The following is a 22,587-nucleotide window of genomic DNA, read 5'->3' as shown; positions in this document are numbered from 1 at the left end:
TACCTCTTTGACTAAGCTTTTGGTCACCTGACTTATATTATTAAGTGGCTCAGTGTCATATTTTACTTTATAATGCTCTGGTGAAGTGCCTTAAGACATTTTATTATGTTAAAGATACTACATAAATGTAAATAGTTGTTGATAAAGCAGGTGATGGAGGTGGAGGGTGGACAGATTTAGAGAAGGAACTCCAGAGTTTAGGCACTATTGGAGCTGAACACATGCCAAATCCTTTTACGATGTTCTCTCGTGAGGGAACAGACACTTGCTGGGAAAATCCTTCTCCCAGCTCCAGGAGCCATCTGGGACCCGAGTCCCCATGCTTCATGTATAAATCTAGACAGTTAGCTGTTTGACAGTGTGTTGAATTGCAGTCAAGCTCTGCCTCTGTTAGCGATCAGGAACAATAAGCGGCTGGTATTTCCCCCTCTTCAATTGCTGAGGCAACTGCAGCAGACTAACTGCTTGTCTGGCTGACATCAGCCAACTCCATGGAGACTTCTGGGGGTTAAGACCAACACCTTCTTATGTTTATGGCTTAATGCCAGATGGGGTATTGCAACCCTTCGGTATTGCTCTGGAGTCCCCAGGAAAGCAGATTCACCAGAATAATACCAGGGATTAAGTGCTGTGGGATATTTTTTGCCCATCTGAGAGAGAGGACAGGACCTTGGTTTCACACTTCATCCAAAGGGCTTCACTTCCAATGGGGCAGGCCTCCCTCAGTGCAGCCCAGATGAAGGGTTCAAGTTCCTGGACTGGGACTTGAACCCATGCCCTTCTGACTTACAGCTACAAACTGGACCACAGTTGACTTCAGATAATAATAGAATAGGAGACAATATACAACTAAGAGTTAATGTAGAGTTTTAGATTGCTGTACCTGACACCATAGAAGGCAGCAGACATGAGGATTTCATTGTGGATGGCGAGGCCCATAAAGCGAGGCTCATGGTATGTGGATGGGACTGTTCGCACAGCGTAGCAGAGATAACTGCCCCAGCATAGGAAGAGAAACTCAGCTGTTAACAAAGCATATAAAATACAGAAAGACATCAGTTACTTTGGAAAAGCTAGAGAAACTGGGCTTGAGCTCCTCAGAGAAGAGACGCTAATGGGGAGATTTGAAGGAGGTGTTCAAAATAATTAAAGATTTTGATAGAGTAAATGAGGAGTAACTATTTTCAGTGGCAAACCAATCAGTAAACAGAGAACACACATTTAAAATAATTGGCAAAAGGACCACAGGTGCGATGAAGAAAAATATTTTATACAGTGTCAAGGAACTATCATTTTTTCAAAATATTATTGTGGGACATTTTGAAGCAGGCTTCTGTGTGTGTGTGTATGTGTGTGTGTATGTATGGTTGTGTGTGTGTTTGTGGTTAATTTAATTAAACTATAAATGATTAGACTGCAATGTTTAAATTATCAATGAAGTGATGTGTAAAACAGGCGTCTGAAATGGAGATGAGTAAACTAGGGTGAAGTCTTAGCAGAGACGGTGTGAATAAAATTAGCATTTTTAGATAAGTGGGAAAGATGTTTGGTTTTCAAAGGGACATGGAAAGCGTTTACAACTGGCAGGATAAATAAGGCAAAGTGATTATGTTGATTTTTCCCAAAAGCGCTGGCCATAATGAGAACATGAAAGATTTTTATATTCTGGGAAAAGTAACTTCTAAGCACAAGTGGAAACAAAGGGATTTACAAGTCAAAAGGGATTAAATATGTTTAAAGAAGGATGGAAGGCTGTGTGAGGTGTGGCCGTGTGAGAGCCTGAAAGGTGACTGTGTGAAACAGACTTGGGGAAAAGCCTCTAGCCACTCTGCAGAAGTTTGCTGTTCCAGTAACCAAAGTTGTGTTAAAAGCCTTTGAAATTCCACTGTCCCCTAGGTGCTTGTGGTAATATTGCTGGGTGACTTTACAAATTTGGAATAAATTTGGATTGTTGGCTTAAAGTGGGCGTGCAGTTGGGAGCCTGGTTAAGCAGAAATTTTGGGAACTGTTATAACTGTGTAACTGTAATCCTGTGTGTGTTTAACTTTGTTCTTCTTTTGTTAATGTTTTAGTGTAATCTTTAAAATTTCTAAAGGTGATAGTAGACTCATTACTTCTGATTTCAGTGAACAAGCCTTTTCATAATAAATACAAATTGCATAACCGTTGTGATAGCTTGGCCAAGTTTACCTTGTGGATTTGGTCAGCCTGGCAAATACTACCTGCCATATCACATCAACAGCGTGTTGTTGTAATCTGAAATACACTGCCTGAAAGGTTGGTGGAAGCAGATTCAGTATTAACTTTCAGAAGTTTAATTGGATAAATACTTGAAGGGAAAAAATTTGCAGGACTTTGGAGGAAAAGTCAAGGAGTGAGACTAATTGAATTACTCTCAAAGAGTTTGCATAGGCATGAGGGGCTGAATGGCCTTCCTTCCTTCCTGAAAGGTTATGGGGAGAGGGCGGGAAATTGGAGTTGAGGCCGAAATGAGATCAGCCATGATCGCAGGGCAGGCTCGAGGGGCTGAATTGCCTACTCCTGCTCCTATGTTCTTATTGTTCATTGTTGGCAAGGGCTCATTGGAAAAGGGAAGATTGAGGAGTGAGATCATTGCTGTTTTTTTATTGTTCATTCATGGGATCTGGGCTTCGCTGGCTGGGCCAGCATTTATTGCCCATCCCTAGTTGCCCTTGAGAAGGTGGTGGTGAGCTTCCTTCTTGAACCGCTGCAGCCCATGTGGTGTAGGTACACCCACAGTGCTGTTAGGAAGGGAGTTGCAGGATTTTGACCCAGCGACAGTGAAGGAACAGCGATATATTTCCAAGTCAGGATGGTGAGTGACTTGGAGGGGAACTTCCAGGTGGTGGTGTTCCCATCTACCTGCTGCCCTTGTCCTTCCAGATGGTAGTGGTTGTGGGCTTGAAAGGTACTGCCAAGGGAGCCTTGGTGAATTACTGCAGTACATCCTGTAGATGGTACACACTGCTGCTACTGTGCGTCAGTGGTGGAGGGAGTGAACATTTGTGGATGTGGCGCCAATCAAGTGGGCTGCTTTGTCTGGATGGGGCAAAGTTTTTGGAGTGTTGTGGGAGCTGCACTGATCCAGGCAAGTGGGGAGTATTCCATCACACTCCTGACTTGTGCCTTGTAGATGGTGGACAGGCTTTGGGGAGTCAGGAGGTGAGTTACTCATCATGTGATTCCTAGCCTCTGACCTGCTCTTACAGCCACAGTATTTATATGGCTAGTCCAGTTCAGTCTCTGGTCAATGGTAACCCCCAGGATGTTGATAGTGGGGGATTCAGCGATGGAAATACCATTGAACGTCAAGGGGCGATGGTTGGATTCTCTCTTGTTGGAGATGGTCATTGCCTGGCACTTGTGTGACATGAATGTTACTTGCCACTTGTCAGCCCAAGCCTGGATATTGTCCAGGTCCTGCTGCATTTGGACATGGACTGCCTCAGGTCTGAGGTGTCGCGAATAGTGCTGAATGTTGTGCAATCATCAGCGAACATCCCCACTTCTGAAGTTATGATGGAAGGAAGGAAGCAGCTGAAGATGGCTGGGCTGTGGACACTACCTTGAGGAACTCCTGCAGTGATGTCCTGGAGCTGAGATGACTGACCTCCAACAACCACAACCATCTTCCTTTGTACTGGGTATGACTCCAGCCAGCGGAGAGTTTTCCCCCTGATTCCCATCGACTCCAGTTTTGCTAGGGCTCCTTGATGCCACACTCGGTCAAATGAGGCCTTGTTGTCAAGGGCAGTCATTCTCACCTCACCTCAGGAGTTCAGCTCTTTTGTCCATGTTTGAACCAAGGCTGTAATGAGGTCAGGAGCTGAGTGGCCCTGGCGGAACCCAAACTAGATGTCAGTTAGCAGGTTATTGCTAAGCAAGTCCTGCTTGATAGCACTGTTGATGACCCCTTCCATTACTTTACTGATGATGGAGAGTAGACTGATGGGGCAGTAATTGGCCAGGATGGATTTGTCCTGCCTTTTGTGTACAGGACATACCTGGGCAATTTTCCACATAGCCGGGTGGATGCCAGTGTTGTAGCTGTACTGGAACAGCTTGGCTGGGGGGTGGGGGGAGGTGGGGGGGGTGGGGGGCGGCAAGTTCTAGAGCACAAATCTTCAATATTATTGCCGGAATATTGTCAGGGCCCATAGCCTTTGCAGTATCCAGTGCCTTCAGCTGTTTCTTAATATCACGTGAAGTGAATCGAATTGGCTGAAGACTGGCATCTGTGATGCTGGACCTTGAGATGGATCATCTTCTGGGTGAAGATTGTTACGAATGCTTCAGCCTTATCTTTAGCACTGATGTGCTGGGGCTCCTCCATCATTGAGGATGGGGATATTTGTGGAGCCTCCTCCTCCAGTGAGTTGTTTAATTGTCCAACACCATTCACAACTGTATGTCGCAGGACTGCAGAGCTTAGATCTGATCCATTGGTTGTGGGATCACTTAGTTCTGTCTATCACTTGCTGCTTACGCTGTTTGGCACACAAGTAGTCCTGTGTTATAGCTTTCATTGAACCAGGGTTGATTCCCTGGCTTGATGGTAATGGCAGAGTGGGGGATATGCCGGGCCATAAGGTTATATATTGTGTTCGAGTATAATTCTGCTGCTGCTGATGCCCCACAGTGCCTCATGGGTACCCAGTCTTGAGTTGCTAGATCTGTTTGAAATCTACCACAGTTTGCACGGTGGTAGTGCCACATGCCACGATGAAGGGTATCCTCAATGTGAAGGCGGGACTTCATCTCCACAATGACTGTGCAGTGGTCACTCCTACCGATACTGTCATTGCGAATCTAAAGGACCATAGTGTAGACCATGATGTTCCATCTGGTGCAGAGTAGCACAACCAGAGTATGTAGCCTGCACTTGAAGGAGTTAAATTGAAAACTAGGCTGTGGAAATGATACTTCAGTGAGTGAATGTTCAGTCTATGGAACAGGCTTCCAAGGAAGGCTGTGGTAATAATTAGTACTGATTAATTCAAATGCAAATTAGACAGTTCTTTCAGAAAGTAACATTTTGGAATACAGTGTGTAAGTATTTTGACAAATGACATGTTGGTGAGTGGAGTATAACTCGGGGGGAACAGGTTTCCAAATCGTTCCACCGCTGGGGGTTTTTCCTCACCTCATGCCTGGGTCTGTTGTAGACTCATTGAAGAGATTGATCACTGTGATTAGTCCACAGCTCCATGATTGTTCTATCAAGGGACTACCAGGACAGTAGAAGGTAAATTAGATGGTCTTTGGTCTATTTCGGCTAACTATTCCTATCTCCTCTGTAACAGGTTTAAGGTTCTCCCACTGGAATTCTGATACCTGGACCTTGAAATTAAGCTGTGCAAATGTGTTCCAACATTTTAACATTTGTTGGAAATTCCCATTTGCCACTTACTTTGCACTTTGCAACATCCCAGTTAAAACAGCAGGTAAAGGAATCTCATTTGAATGTGTTTTGTATTTGTAGACACTATGATTTTAAGGCACTTGTGTTTTGAGGTCAAAAAGAATCTAAGTGACAGAGTCAGGGAAAAGAGGGGAGAGGTTGCCAAGTTTCCAGCGCTATACTGGAATCTCCAGGTATTATAGATTAACACCCCAGACACTCCATATAAAACCCAGATGGAAATCATGGAGGTATTGAAAAAAAGTGATTTTTGAAAAAAATATCTTTGAATATTTTTGTTTATTATTAATAAAATTATTGGGTTGGGCAGGGCAATTAGAGTTGGGGGGTCATGTGACAGAACCTCCAGACCTGAGCTGGCAACCCCCAGGGGGTGAATGTTATACATCAAAAAGAGAAAAAGATGATGCTATTGGTTTATGTGTTTATAATGGCTTAAAGACCTCTCATTAAAACTCTCGCTCCCCCTTTTTTAAAAACATGTTCTCATTCCCAAAATATTCACTGGGAACCAGGAGAGAGAATAAGCAAAGAAAGTTTATTTTATTGGCGCTTAGATAGTCTAGATAAAGTACAAAAATGAAGCTGTAAAGCAAAAATACAAGAGAAGAAAGGGAAGGGATAGAAATTAAAGATTGTATTTATATAGCATCATATAACATGCAGTGGACTTTAGGACTGTGACTTTTTATGTGGATAAATTTGACAATCTATACGGAAAATCAGATTTGCAGATTAGTGTTCAAAATATTTTATTTTCAATTTTAGTTATGACAGCCTCTACACTCCCGATGTAATTCACTGCATAACGTGTTTTGGGATGTTTCAGTATTATAAACTGCTGTATAAATGCCAGTGTTTCTTTCATATTTTAAATTATGTTTGTGTAGTGTTAATGCAACAGTAATATTATGGGAACTGCACTAATATAGAATCAATGTGAGCTATTACCATATATCCTACAGGAGTCTATGGGAATATACCCCAGTGTAAATCTGAGAATATATCCCAGTGGATTCTGTGGGAATAGACCCCAGTGTAAATCTGAGAATATATCCCAGTGGATTCTGTGGGAATATACCCCATTGTAACTCTGTGAGAATATATCCTAGTGGATTCTATGGGAATAGACCCCATTGTAACTCTGTGAGAATATATCCCAGTGGATTCTGTGGGAATATACCCCATTGTAACTCTGTGAGAATATATCCCAGTGGATTTTGTGGGAATAGACCCCAGTGTAACTCTGGGCAGGATATATCCCAGTGGATTCTGTGGGAATATACCCCAGTGTAATTCTGTGAGAATATATCCCAGTGGATTTTGTGGGAATATACCCCAGTGTAATTCTGTGAGAATATATCCCAGTGGATTTTGTGGGAATATACCCCAGTGTAATTCTGTGAGAATATATCCCAGTGGATTTGGTGGGAATAGACCCCATTGTAACTCTGTGAGAATATATCCCAGTGTAACTGTGGGAATATATCCCAGTGTAACTGTGGGAATATATCCTATTGTAACTGTGGGAATATATCCCAATGTATCTCTGTGGGAATATATCCCAGTGTAACTGTGGGAATATATCCCAATGTAACTGTGGGAATATATCCCATTGTAACTGTGGGAATATATCCCAGTGTAACTGTGGGAATATATCCCAGTGTAACTGTGGGAATATATCCCATTGTAACTGTGGGAATATATCCCATTGTAACTGTGGGAATATATCCCAGTGTAACTGTGGGAATATATCCCATTGTAACTGTGGGAATATATCCCATTGTAACTGTGGGAATATATCCCAGTGTAACTGTGGGAATATATCCCATTGTAACTGTGGGAATATATCCCATTGTAACTGTGGGAATATATCCCAGTGTAATTCTGTGAGAATATATCCCAGTGGATTTGGTGGGAATAGACCCCATTGTAACTCTGTGAGAATATATCCCAGTGTAACTGTGGGAATATATCCCATTGTAACTGTGGGAATATATCCCAATGTAACTGTGGGAATATATCCCAGTGTAACTGTGGGAATATATCCCATTGTAACTGTGGGAATATATCCCAGTGTAACTGTGGGAATATATCCCATTGTAACTGTGGGAATATATCCCATTGTAACTGTGGGAATATATCCCAGTGTAACTGTGGGAATATATCCCATTGTAACTGTGGGAATATATCCCAGTGTACCTCTGTGGGAATATATCCCAGTTTAACTGTGAGAATATATCCCTCTGGAGCCTGTGAGAATATATTCCAGTGTAACTCTGAGAATACGTTCCAGTAGATTCTGGGAATATATCTCAGTGTAACTCTGTGGGAAGATATTGCAGTGTAACTCTGTGAGAATGTATTCCAGTGTAACTGTGAGAATATATCCCATTGTAATTCTGTGGGAATATATCCCATTGTACCTCTGTGGGAAGATATTCCAGTTTAACTCTGTGGGAATATATCCCAGTGTAACTCTGTGGGAATATGTCCCACTGGAGTTTGTGGGAATATATCCCAGTGGAAACTGTGGAAATATATCCCAGTGGAGACTGTGGGAATATATCCCAGTAGAACTCTGTGGGAATATGTCCCACTGGAGTTTGTGGGAATATATCCCAGTGTAACTCTGTGAGAATATATCCCTCTGGAGCCTGTAAGAATATATTCTAGTGTAACTCTGAGAATACGTCCCAGTGTAACTGTGGGAATATATCCCATTGTAACTGTGGGAATATATCCCAGTGTACCTCTGTGGGAATATATCCCATTGTAACTGTGGGAATATATCCCAGTGTACCTCTGTGGGAATATATCCCAGTGTAACTGGGAATATATCCCAGTGTAACTGTGGGAATATATCCCATTGTAACTGTGGGAATATATCCCAATGTATCTCTGTGGGAATATATCCCAGTGTAACTGTGGGAATATATCCCATTGTAACTGTGGGAATATATCCCAGTGTAACTGTGGGAATATATCCCATTGTAACTGTGGGAATATATCCCAGTGTAAATGTGGGAATATATCCCATTGTAACTGTGGGAATATATCCCAGTGTACCTCTGTGGGAATATATCCCAGTTTAACTGTGAGAATATATCCCTCTGGAGCCTGTGAGAATATATTCCAGTGTAACTCTGAGAATACGTCCCAGTAGATTCTGGGAATATATCTCAGTGCAACTCTGTGGGAAGATATTGCAGTGTAACTCCATGAGAATGTATTCCAGTGTAACTGTGAGAGTATATCCCATTGTAATTCTGTGGGAATATATCCCATTGTACCTCTGTGGGAAGATATTCCAGTTTAACTCTGTGGGAATATGTCCCACTGGAGTTTGTAGGAATATATCCCAGTGGAAACTGTGGGAATATATCCCAGTGGAGATTGTGGGAATATATCCCAGTGGAACTCTGTGGGAATATGTCCCACTGGAGTTTGTGGGAATATATCCCAGTGTAACTCTGTGGGAATATATCCCAGTGTAACTCTGTGGGAATATAACCCAGTGTATCTCTGTGGGGATATATCCCAGTGTAACTGTGGGAATATATTCCAGTGTAACTCTGAGAATACGTCCCAGTAGATTCTGGGAATATATCTCAGTATAACTCTGTGGGAAGATATTGCAGTGTAACTCTGTGAGAATATATCCCATTGTAACTGTGGGAATATATCCCAGTGTAAATGTGGGAATATATCCCATTGTAACTGTGGGAATATATCCCAGTGTACCTCTGTGGGAATATATCCCAGTTTAACTGTGAGAATATATCCCTCTGGAGCCTGTGAGAATATATTCCAGTGTAACTCTGAGAATACGTCCCAGTAGATTCTGGGAATATATCTCAGTGCAACTCTGTGGGAAGATATTGCAGTGTAACTCCATGAGAATGTATTCCAGTGTAACTGTGAGAGTATATCCCATTGTAATTCTGTGGGAATATATCCCATTGTACCTCTGTGGGAAGATATTCCAGTTTAACTCTGTGGGAATATGTCCCACTGGAGTTTGTAGGAATATATCCCAGTGGAAACTGTGGGAATATATCCCAGTGGAGATTGTGGGAATATATCCCAGTGGAACTCTGTGGGAATATGTCCCACTGGAGTTTGTGGGAATATATCCCAGTGTAACTCTGTGGGAATATATCCCAGTGTAACTCTGTGGGAATATAACCCAGTGTATCTCTGTGGGGATATATCCCAGTGTAACTGTGGGAATATATTCCAGTGTAACTCTGAGAATACGTCCCAGTAGATTCTGGGAATATATCTCAGTATAACTCTGTGGGAAGATATTGCAGTGTAACTCTGTGAGAATATATCCCATTGTACCTCTGTGGGAATATATCTCTCTGGAGATTGTGGGAATATATCCCAGTGGAACTCTGTGAGAATATATCCCAGTGTAACTCTGTGGGAATATATCCCAGTGGAGATTGTGAGAATATATCCCAGTGTAACTCTGTGGGAATATATCCCAGTGTAACTCTGTGGGAATATATCCCAGTGGAGATTGTGAGAATATATCCCAGTGGAACTCTGTGGGAATGTACCCCAGTGTAACTCTGTGGGAACATGTCCCATTCGAGCCTATGAGAATATAGCCTTCATTGAGTGTAAAGCACTTTATGAAGTCCTGAGGGCATGAAAGGTGCAAGTCTTTCTTTCTTTATATGTGGCCATCTTGGTCACTATGACATCTAGATTTAAAATTTTGTGAATACTGATTAATGACACAATGGGGGGAATCACATCAGCCTCGTTTCTTCAGGTCCTTTGGACTCCAACGCTAAAGTTGCCAACACTGGTTGGATGTATTCTTGATAGGACCTCCCTGTCCAACTTTCCCATCTTATCACCAACATTTTTATAATTAATAAACAAAAGTGTTCAGAAAAAATGGAAAGTAAACACTTTTTTAACACCCCAATGATTTTGTCCAAGGCTGGTCAGAGCATTAATCAGATCCCGGAGACTCCAGGGCAATCCTGGAGGGTTGGCAACCTCACTGTCATGTAGCTGGGCCGCTCAGTTTAGGATGTAGATGAGAGTCCTTCTCACTGAAACACATGTAATATCATATTTCCTAATGAAGTTGTGTTCCTTTCTGTTGCTGAGCAAGCCTCTCTCATTAAACCGAGTGGTTTGAACTTGGGCGTTATCACAAAGAAAGAACAGAACAGTCAAGCGCAAACTGTCGGCTTTAATGAGAGATGGTTAGTTTGTTTACTCAGCGAACTCTGTTCCACATCATTGCTCCAAAAAGGGACAACACAGATGGACAGTTGGAGATGGGCAGAAGAGCTCCCGGCAATTTGCAATGATTTTGGCTGCACCCGGATCAATTCATCATATTTTACAGCTTTTGTCATCAAATCTGGTTCCACATCATTTGTTACCAGCTGCCCAATGAAGGGAAGGCCAATGGGAAAAGCAGTTTACGGGATTTACAGACAGTTTTTGTGTATCCTTCTATCCCATGAACAACATGAATGTCACTAATCACACATTTGATTTCAATGCAAGTATCAGTACAGCAGATTGTGAGCTGGTTTTATTTGGTATGAATTTATTTTTAATTCCTAGGGTTAGGTAATGCTGGGAGATGGACTATAGCTGGAACTTAGTGTCGAGATCGGGTCAGATATAGCATGGTTAGAGGCACAATAAAGCTCCCGCTACTCTGCCCTAACAACCTGTCCCAACCCCAAAGATCGAAGAGCCTCAGTGTGACATTTTGTCACTTGTTTGGTGACACATCTGTTTTTTGACCTCGGTGAATGAAATGACCAAGTTAGTGATCTGTCTGTCCTGGGAAGTGAATTGATGTCCCACTGCCCAATCAGATGGATTGATGTATCTCTGAGCAATTGGGCGAGAGGGTGGTGTAGTGGTAATGTTACTAGACCAGTAATCCAGAGGGTCAGGCTAATGCTGTAGGGAAGGGGGTCCAAATCCCACCACAGCAACTGGTGGAATTTAAAAATTCAACTCATAAATTTGGTATATAAAAATAACCTCAGTAATGGTGACCATGAAACCACCGTTGATTGTCGTAAAAACCCATCTGATTCACTAATGTTCTTTAGGGAAGGATACCTGCCATCCTTACCTAGTCTGGCCTATGTGTGACTCCAGACCCACAGCAATGTGGTTGACTCTTAACTGCCCCCTAAAATGACTGAACGAGCCACTCAGTTCAAGGGCCATTAGGGATGGGCAATAAATGCTGGCTTTGCCAGTGATGCCCAAATCCATAGAATGAATATATAACAAAAACAGGAGAAATAGTGAGCTGACAGGACTTGAATCCACATGTCAAAGGTAAAGGTACTTTGAAATCGAGAATTCACAAGGGGAAATGCCACAATAGGAAGCTTCCTTATTGAACGATGTTGTAAAATGAGAGTGGAAGGTTAAAAAGATTTTGGGGTTGCGAAACTTATCAGCCATGATTGAATGACGGAGCAGACTCGATGGGCTGAATGGCCTAATTTCTGCTCTTAAGTCTTATGGTCTTATGGTCTAATCATTATCCTGCATCCAGCTGTGGTTAAAAATGTTGCAATATGAACAAAATTAAAAAGAAAGATTTGCAATTATATATCGCCTTTCTCAATTCAGGATGCCCCAAAGTACTTTGTTATCACCTGCATTTCAACAGTGACTACATTACACAAAGTGGTAAAGGAACAGGCATTTGAGACGTTAAATGAATGAAGGGCCATCGGTCTATCTCTTTAACCAACGAGATTTAAGGATAGAGAAAGAAACAGAGGAACAATGGAGAAGGAAATGGGATTACATCGTGAAAAAAGCACAGAAACAGGCCATTCAGTCCAACTAATGCCAGTGTTCGTGCTCCACTAGGTAAAATAGGGTGGATTAGAGTCAAATTAGATCAGAAAGAGAAATAAAGAGAGGGAGAGAAAGACTGGATTAAAAGAAAAAGAGAAAGGAAAAGTAAGATTTTTAAAAATAAATTTAACATTTAAAATTCTATAAATCTCCAGGAACAATTTACTACCTGCAGGAATGAGATTGCACAGTGTCAATTGTTCACTTTTGGGGCCAAAGAGTTTGAGTGCATTACCAGAGCATAAATCTTGTCATTAAAAGGGTCTTTACATTGTTAAGTACCAACCCTAGCTTGGTGGGGATTCACTTTAACAGTGTTAATGCAGAATTTTAAAAAAACTCTTGGGTTGGTTGAAGATGAGCTGCCATTTTTGTGAAGCTACCAGTGCAGCAGTGTTTACTGTTCTAGAATTTGTAGCAATTCGCAATTCATGCCGTATCTCTTCCTTGCCATAAACTGCTGGACAATTTACAGTTTAATAACAGTGAATTCCATCAAACCTTTCCATTATTTCTCAGCAAATGCTTGGTCATTAGAGTTAAGAAAGATCAATTGATATTTTCTAGATATATTTTTAACATGGCCATTGGGGAGCACTTTGAACTAAAATGTTAAGCCTACAATTTTCTGAAAACACTTGTAAACACAAGGCAATAAAAGCAGTAAATGCTACCAGTGGCCATCATGTAGTCCCAACGATCGAGCTGGCACATGTTGAACAACTGTCCATCTGTAGTTTGTGACTGGATGACCAGTGGGATCTTCCTGTCCATGTTTTCCCAGGCAGCCACTGTCCAGGCAATGAGGAACCAACAGACTGTTAGCACGATGACGCCCAACATCTTTAGCACCCTGCAGCAAGTCATATAGGGCACCCTCTGGGCAGTCCGGGATAGGAACACCTTCAGCACTCTGGAGAGAAAAATATGAAAGATTAAAAAAGGAGGGGGAAGAATGAGAATGAGGGAGGTGAAAAAGAAATTTTTAAAAAGAGAGATGGAAGGGGAAGAGGAAGCAATATAAGAGGGGTGAGACCATGAAATATCCAAAAGTAATGAGAGAGTCAGAAGAATAAGCAACATCAACTTTCATTTATATAGCACTTTTAACATAGGAAAATGGCCCAAGGCACTTCACAAGAGCAAGATTCTGAAAGTTAATTGGTTCATACTTTAAGTAAAGGAAGAGAGAGAGACTGACCAAGACCATAACCGGTGGAATGGGGAAATGGCATTTACCCCATGACCTCCAGGTACAAGTTGCATGGTTATGCTTCTCAATTTATTCTAGTTTCCTATAGAAGGTGACTATATTCTGTTAAATTAGGAAGTCAAAACTTTCTCTAGGTAACATTGCACATGCTGAATAATGTGCCAGGTGTTGCTGCTACAGCAAACTATGTAGTCATCTCTGCCTAAATTTACCTCTAAAGTTTCAGTTCCATTCCTGGCCTAATGGAGAACTCATTGACTTTCAGAATGTTGCATTGTAGTTTTGCAGTCCATTCAAATGGCCACACAGGCATTGAGATGCAAGGACTCCTCCATGCACACCACATATCATTCGGATTGCAGGTGAATCTTGTTCCATATGTAGAACTATAGCTTAACGGTGGCCCAATAGAATTACATAGATTTTACTGCACAGAAGAAGGCCATTCGGTCAAACTAGTCCAATTCCAGTGTTTATGCTCTACACAAACTCCTCCCACCCCTCTTCATCTAACTTTATCAATATATCTTTCTATTCCTTTCTCCCTTTTATCTAGCTTCCCCTTATGTGCATCTATGTTATTCACTTCAGCTACTCGCTGTGATAATTGCACGGTCTCACTACTTTCTGGATCAAGATGTTTCTCCTGAATTCCTTATTGGATTTATTACTGAGCGCCTTATATTTATGGCCTTAATTTTGGACTCCTCGCAAGTGGAATATCTCCATGTTAAATTTATCAAACACTTTGAAAATCTTAAATACCTCTATCAGGTCACCCCTCAGTCTCTTCTTCCTAGAGAATGTTGATCTGATTCCAGACCCATAGCCCGCTAGGAAGTGCAGATATTGCCAGGAGAATTAACAGAAAATGTACAATAATGTAACCTAATTGCACTTTTGCCCAAGCGATCATTGATCATGGGTGAGTCTTGCTGGCAGGCTATCTGATTGTGGAAGACATCACAGCATATTTATACATACTTGGTCTGGTTAGAAGTGCCCTGGTTGCATAGGAACATATGAATTAGGAACAGGAGTAGGCCATTCGGCCAATTAAACCTGCTCCGCCATTTGATAAGATCATGGTTGCTCTGATTGTGGCCTCAACTCTACTTTCCTGTCTAACCCCTATACTCTCTGACTCCCTTGTCAATCAAGAATCTATCTAACTCAGCCTTAAAAATACTCAATGACCCTGCCTCCACTGCTCTCTGGGGAAGAGAATTCCACTGACTCAATACCCTCTGAGAGAGGGTCCTCATCTCCATCTTAAGTCAGAAGCCCCTTATTTTTAAACAGTGTCCTCAAGCTCTAGTCTCTCCCATAAGGGGAAACATCCTCTCAGCATCCTCCAGTCAATTCCCCTCAGGGTCTTATATGTTTCAGTAAGATCACCGCTCATTCTTCTAAACTCCAATGGTTACAGGTCCAGCCTGTTCAACTATTCCTCACAAGATAACCCCCTCATCCCCAGAATAAGTCGAGTGAACCTTCTCTGAACTGTTTCTAATGCTATTATATTCTTTCTCATATACAGAAACCAAAACTATACCACAGTACTCCAGAAATGGTCTAACCAACAGCTGTACAATTGTAGCAAGACTTCCCTACTTTTATACTCTATTCCCCTTACAATAAATTACAACATTCCATTTGCCTTCCTAATCACTTGCTGTATCTGGATACTAACTTTTTGTGATTCATATACGAGGACACCCAGATCCCTTTGTACTGGCAGATTTTGCAATCTTTCTCCATTTAAATGATATTCTGCTTTTCTACTCTCCTGCCTAAGTGGACAAGTTCACATTTTTTCACATTGTACTCCATCTCCCAATTTTTTGACCACTCATTTAATCTACCCTAAATTACCTTGTAAACTCTTTAAGTCCTCCTCACAATTTTCTGATCTTTGTGTCATCAGCAAATTTAACAACTATACAATTGGTCCCTCCATCCAAGACATTTATATAGACTGTAAATAGTTGAGGCCCCAGGACTGATCCTTGTGGCACTCCACTAGTTACAGCTTGCCAACCTGAAAATAACCCATTTATCCCTACTCTCTGCTTCCTGTTTGCCAAGCAATCCTCTATCCATGATAATATGTTACCCCCTAAACCACGAGCTCTTATTTTGTGTAGCAACCTTTGTTGTGGCACTTTATCAAATTTCTTTTGTAAATTGAAGCATACCACATCTTCAGGTTCCCCTTTATCCACATTACTTATTACTTCCTCAAAGAACTCTAATAAATCAGTCAAACAGGATTTCCCTATCACAAAACTATGGGACTCTGCCTAATTGCATTCAGGTTTTATAAGCGCCCTGCTATAACCTCCTTAATAATAGATCCTTACATGTTCCCTATGACAGATATTCAGCTAACTGGCCTATAGTTACCTACTTGGCCTATAGTTACCTACTTTCTGTCTCCCTCCTTTCTTGAATAGAGGAGTTACATTTGCTATTTTCCAGTCTGTTGGGACCTTTCCAGAATCAAGGGAATTTTGAAAAATTAAAACCATTGCAAGTACTATCTCACTAGCTACTTCCTTTAAGACCCTAGGATGAAGTCCACCAGGTCCTGGTGACTTGTCAGCTTTCAGTTCTAATAGTTTTCTCAGTACCCTTTCCCTGGTGATTGTAATTGTTTAAGTACCCCCCCCACCCCACCTCTCCCCGCCCCTGCCCTCTCACCTCTTGATTCACAATTGGCTCTGGAATGTTATTTGTATCTTCTACAGTGAAGGCGGACACAAAGTATTTGTTCGATACTTCCACCATTTCCTTATTTCCCTTTATTAATTCCCCAGACTCTCACTCTAGAGGACCCATGTTATTTTAGTTACTCTTTTTCTTTTTAGACACTCGTAGAAACTCTTGCTATCTGTTTTTATAATTCTAGCTAGCTTTCTCTCATACTCTCATTCCTCCCTCCTTAGTAATTTTTTTAGTCTTCTTTTGCTGGTTTTTAAATTCTTTCCAATCTTCTGACCTACCACTAATCTTTGCAGAATTGTACACTTTTTCTTTCAATTTGATATTCTCTTTAACTTTCTTAGTTAGACACAGGTGGTGCATTCATCTCCTAGAGTCTTTTTTTCTCACTAGAATGTATCTTTGCTGAGTGTTAGCAGATATCTCCTCAAATGTCTGCCACTGCATCAGTATTGACCCATCCCTTAATCTGTTTTCCGAGTTCACTTTAGTAGCTCTGTCTTATACCCTTATAATTGCCTGTAAGTTTAAAACATTAGTTTTAGATCTACTCTTCTCTTCCTCAAACTGAATGTGAAATTCAATCATGTTATGATCACTGCGACCTAGAGGCTCTTTTACTATGAGGTCATTAATTAACCCTCTCTCATTGCACACTACCTGGTCTAGAATAGCCTGCCCTCTTGTTGGCTCTAAAACATTCTGCTCTAAGAAATTGTCCCAAAACACTCTATGAGCTCATCTTCCAGGCTACCTTTGTTGATCTGATTTGTCCAATCTAAGTGTAGATTAAAATCACCCATGATAATTGCAGTGCCTTTCTTAGAAGCCCCCATTATTTCTTCCTGTATCATTACTATTAGGGGATCTATAAACTCCTCCCACAATTGACTTCTTCACTTTGCTATTTCTTATCTCTACCAAAACTGATCCTACATTTTGATCTTTAGAACTAAGGTCATCTCTCACTTTTGTATTAACGTCATCCTTAATGAACAGAGCAACCCTTGCACCTTTATCTAACTTGCTGTCCTTCCAAAATGTCAAGTACCTTGAATATTCAGATCCCAGCATTGATCACCTTGCAACCATGTCTCTGTAATGACTATCAGGTCATTCATATTTATTTCTACTTGAGCTGACAATTCATCTGTTTTGTTGCAAATGCTATGTTTTGAGATACCTTGCCCTTCCAGGGTAACCTGAGGTAGACAGGGCACTTTTCAGGGCTATGGGCTCAGGGTTCATGAGTTTGCATATACAGCATGCAATGATCTGATCAGGGGAGCCATTATCCCGCAGGATGCCTTTGATGTGCCCCTATCTCAGCATCAAACTTGCATGGTGAGCAAGTGGCTCGGGCCCTATTCACGAGGTTGCCGATAAGGCCAATCTTATAGCGCGTGGAACTGTAAGAATCTCAGTGTGTATATTGACCAGTGAAGGTAGATTTGTGGTAGACCATGGTAGAGAACCCCCTGGCAGACTTCTCAACTAGAACATGAAGGAAAGGGAGTTCATTTGACTGCTTCATTTGAAAGGTGAATTTGAGTGTAGGATGGATGTTGAAAACTAATTAAGATTGTCACTCGGGCTCACAGTTTGACACATTTGTGTGTACTGGAAGCTACATTTATTAATTTTTAAAAAATTATTTTATGTGATGTGGCTGTCGCTGGCTAGGGCAGCATTTATTCCCCATCCCTAATTGCCCTTGAGAAGGTGGTGGTGAGCTGCCTTCTTGAACCACTACAGTCCATGTGGGGTAGGTACAGCCCCTGTGCTGTTTGGAGGGAGTTCCAGGATTTTGACCCAGTGGCAGTGAAGGAACAGCGATATATTTCCAAGTCAGGATGGTGAGTGATTTGGAGGGGAACTTCCAGGTGGTGATGTTCCCATCTATTTGTTGCCCTTGCCCTTCTAGATGGCAGTGGTCGTGGGTTTGGAAGGTATTGTCTAAGGAGCCTTGGTGAGTTGCTGCAGTGCATCTTGTAGATGGTACACACTGCTGCCACTGTTTGTCGGTGATGGAGAGACTGAATGTTTGTGGAAGGGGTGCCAATCAAGTGGGCAGCTATATCCTGGATGGTGTCAAGCTTTTGAGTGTTGTGGGAGCTGTACTCATCTAGGCAAGTGGGAAGTATTCCACCACACTCCTGACTTGTGCCTTGTAGATGATGGACAGGCTTTGGGAAGTCAGGAGGTGAGTTACTCACCTCACGATTCCTAACCTCTGACTTGCTCTTGTAGCCACAGTATTTATATGGCTAGTCCAGTTCAGTTTCAGGTCAATGGTAACCTCCAGGATGTTGATAGTGGGGAATTCAGTGATGGTAATGCCATTGAGTGTCAAGAGGCAATGGTTATATTCTCTCTTGTCAGAGATGGTCATTGCCTGGCACTTGTGTGGTGCGAATGTTATTTGCCCATTGTCAGCCCAAGCCTGGATGTTGTCCAGCCCTTGCTGCATTTGGATACAGGGCCCTGTTCTTTGCAGATTGAAAGAACATATATACACATTGTGCCTGTTTCAGCTGAACAAAACAAGTGACAGCTGGCTCATTCTCCAGGGCAATGTCGTGACCAATCAGAGTCAAGCTGTTTGGTTTAAATTTCAAACAATGCTTGGCAGCTAACTGTCAGCCACCATCAACTGGTGCATTTTCCATGACAATGCCTCTACCAATCGTTGTCCACTTGCCAACCAATCAGCATTCTCTTTTCATACAGTATAAATATGTTGTTTCCCCTGACATTGGTATTTTCTCATGAATTGAGTGCAAGACAAAAAAATCTCTTTTTTCAGCAATACTTAAGTTCTGTACAATCACATGAATATTTAATCTTTATTGCATTTTAAATAACTAAGTAAGTATTTATTTTCTTTATTACATTTTTAATCAATGTGTCTGGTCTTGTTTGTGCCTATCTTCTTATTATTTCAATTATGTTCTACTTATCCAATTGAAATTCCCTAGTTTAGATAAAATAAATAGGAAATGCTCACAGCCAATCACCCACCTGTTCCCTCTGATGTCATACCTGGATTTTTGACTGTCCACAGGCCCCACTCCCTCCACAGGCCCCACAGGCCCCACACGCTCCACAGGCCCCACAGGCCTCACAGGCTCCACAGGCCCCACAGGCCCCACACGCTCCACATGCTCCACAGGCCCCACATGCTCCACAGGCTCCACAGGCCCCACATGCTCCACAGGCCCCACAGGCCCCACACGCTCCACAGGCTCAACAGGCCCCACTCACTCCACAGGCCCCACACACTCCACAGGCCCCACAGGCCCCACATGCTGCACAGGCCCCACAGGCCCCACACGCTCCACAGGCTCAACAGGCCCCACTTGCTCCACAGGCCCCACAGGCCCCACACACTCCACAGGCCCCACAGGCCCCACACGCTCCACAGGCCCCACACGCTCCACAGGCCCCACACACTCCACAGGCCCCTCACACTCCACAGGCCCCACACACTCCACAGGCCCCACACATTCCACAGGCCCCACACACTCCACAGGCCCCACAGGCCCCACATGCTCCACAGGCCCCACAGGCCCCACATGCTCCACAGGCCCCACATGCTCCACAGGCCCCACACGCTCCACAGGCCCCACACGCTCCACAGGCTCAACAGGCTCCAGAGGCCCCAGAGGTCCCACAGGCCCCAAAGGTTCCACAGGCCCCAGAGGCCCCACAGGCTCCACAGGCCCCACAGGCCCCACTGCTCCTCTTACTGTTAATGACCCTGCTGCTCCTCTCACTATTAATGGCTCTGCTGCTACTCTCACATGGTGATGGTCCACCCCTGAACCAAGGCCAATTGTGGCATCCCCGTTGCTGATTTGGCCAAGATCAGCCAACACAGCATACGTGGAGATCCTGTTCTGCACAACTTTTATTTCTGCACTATTTTGATTGGGTGTAGGGAGCAAGAATAGATCAAGGACCTTCACACTCACCTCCCATCCCCAACAAAGCTTACACAAAAACTTGTTAAAAGAATTGGACTAAACAAGTGACTGGCACCTCTGTATGAACAAGTTAGTTCTGGGCACTGGACCTCAGGAAGGATGCATTGGCCTTGGTGAGGGTGCAGCACAGATTCACCAGAATAATACTGGGGCTAAATGAGGACATGTTTAATAGACTAAGCTTCTATTCTCTCCAGTATAAAAGAATAATGGACGATCTAACTGAAGCGTTTAAGATGATTGAAAGAACAATGATAGAAAGAAATTATTTCCTTTGTTGGGCATGGGGAGTCCAGAAAAGGGTTACAGCTCAGCTGTTCAGGGGGTGATGTCAGGGAGCATGTCTTTACACAAGGACTAGTGGCAACCTGGTCTCCCCTCCAAAAAGCTGTTGAGGCTGGGGGGTCAATTGAAAATTTCAAAACTGAGATTTAAAGAATTTTGTTAAGAATTGTATTCAGGTTTATGAAACCAGTGTGGGCAGACGGAGTTAAGATACAGACCAGCCATGGTCTAACTGAATGGCAGAACAGGCTCGATGGGCTGAATGTCCCTCCTCCTGTTCCTATGTTTCTGGCAGAAGGACAGAGAGAACGTGGTGGCATAACATTGAAACAGATCACGAGGAGCTATGGGTGACAGTGTTAACATTTCTAACAGCACACAGCAGGCAGCCTGGTTCTCCAGACAAGGGAGCTGGTGGTTGGTTTCACAGTGATGGGCTAGAGGTTACGTGGTTCACAGTTACTTACAGATGTACCTCACAGGATGATAGAGGGTCGGCATTGTTAAAAAAAAAACATGAAACTGTGCTTTTTTTCAACTTACCTTATAGAAGGCTCAGGTTTAAAGCATCCCATTACATTAATAATTAAACAGCATCTACCGAGGAAACATGGCACTGCATTCTATTCCCATTTCCGTTGGTATTTTAGCCAAATACAATTATTTTGTTGCTTTTTACCTGAGAAGTCTTAAAGGATAGTACCTGACAACCAGACTTTCTCAATCCTTACAGAAATACAGATTTCAGAGATATTGCGCTCAAAAGGTTAAACTACAACCCATACCAGATCTCTAATTATATTAGCCAATCGGCCATGGCAACTGATTAGAGTTAGGGGAATAATTAAACGCAGACATAATACAAAACCCATTCTATCTGAGATGTTCTGCCCTTATTTTTATATTTCATTTATAAATTCCTATGTCCACATCTATAATGGAAATTATCTATGTAAACTTATCATGCTGTAATTACACCCCATCACCTGTTGTGGCGTTGCAGGGCCTCGACTGGCAGAAGGGTGTGATTAGTGTGGACGTAGCAATTTACAATTGGAAAAGCTGATGGGAACCGTGTGCAGCCATAATATTAGTCGACTTACAGTTGTTTATTGATACATTTAGCTCAGGTCCAACAATAAAATAGAATAACTTCCTCAAATAAAGTTCTCCCCATGCAGAAAGACTCACTTAATGCTAGTATATGGAGGGCACCTAGATCCACCCAATAGATGCAACATTGATCCCATGAACTGATCAGTTGGCAAAACTTGACCAGTGAAGGGAGGTCCATCAGAACCCAACCTGGTGACTCCCAGTCATTCACAGTGACCCTGGTACCTGTAAATCTTCAACGTTACTGTTCCGTAGATGATGGCAAATCCCAGGGTCCGGACCCATCGCAGGAGAACACATCGGAAAACACTGGGCTGAAAATATAGGATAAAAACCTGATGGAAGAACACAAACAAAGGCAAACTTTAACCCAGAACCAACAACATCTGAAAGGTTTGGCGATCGGGTATAAACCTCAGGTTAAGGAGTTTCTGTTAAAGCATTTGTTAAATGCCCAGATCACTAGACCTGGTGTGGGGGTGTTTTCAGAGGAAGGATGCATTGACATTGCATTTCACAGTGTTGAGGATTTGCCTGCTTTCCAATCCTACTGCTGTGTGCCCTATGCCATCTCTTTTGCTGCATTCTATTGACAGCAGTAACCCAAAATGTGATATTAGCAGCACTATACCAAGAAACTACCAATTCAATGTGGTTCAATTTCAGGAATTATCCCTTCTAACCACCTTGGTGCAATTGGTAAATGTGCTACTGAAGGGGCTGCACAGACCAGGGAAGTTTTGTAGGTCTGTGCTGAGTCAGTAGCTTAACAGCTTGGGCTGTGGATGAAGCTATTGCTACTCGATGGAGGAGTGTTGGTCTTGGGTGAGGACAGAATTGGGCTTGCCTGTGAATCACCTCTTGGTTGACTAGACCATTAACACTCTGAAGTTTGGCCACATGGATGAAGTAACAGAGGATAGTTGGAACTGTACTCTCTATAAATC

General features: G+C 42.6%; 1 protein-coding gene across 1 annotated transcript in view; it reads right to left on the bottom strand.

Annotated features, from left to right (window-relative positions):
- The window catches only part of LOC144667855 (metabotropic glycine receptor-like), a 99,152-nt gene that overhangs the window by 20,502 nt on the left and 56,063 nt on the right, over positions 1 to 22,587 (bottom strand). The window contains exons 6-8 of the mRNA XM_078529381.1: positions 21,866 to 21,975; positions 12,991 to 13,229; positions 884 to 1,022 (exon numbers count right to left, since the gene is read on the bottom strand). Coding sequence (XP_078385507.1) covers positions 884 to 1,022; positions 12,991 to 13,229; positions 21,866 to 21,975 — 488 coding nt within the window. The remainder of the gene's footprint in view (positions 1 to 883; positions 1,023 to 12,990; positions 13,230 to 21,865; positions 21,976 to 22,587) is intronic.

This window comes from Cetorhinus maximus, chromosome 25 (genome assembly GCF_964194155.1).
Source record: "Cetorhinus maximus chromosome 25, sCetMax3.hap1.1, whole genome shotgun sequence".
NCBI lineage: Eukaryota > Metazoa > Chordata > Chondrichthyes > Lamniformes > Cetorhinidae > Cetorhinus > Cetorhinus maximus.
The sequence above is the reverse complement of the archived record's forward strand: the minus strand, read 5'-3'. Positions and strand labels throughout refer to the sequence as shown.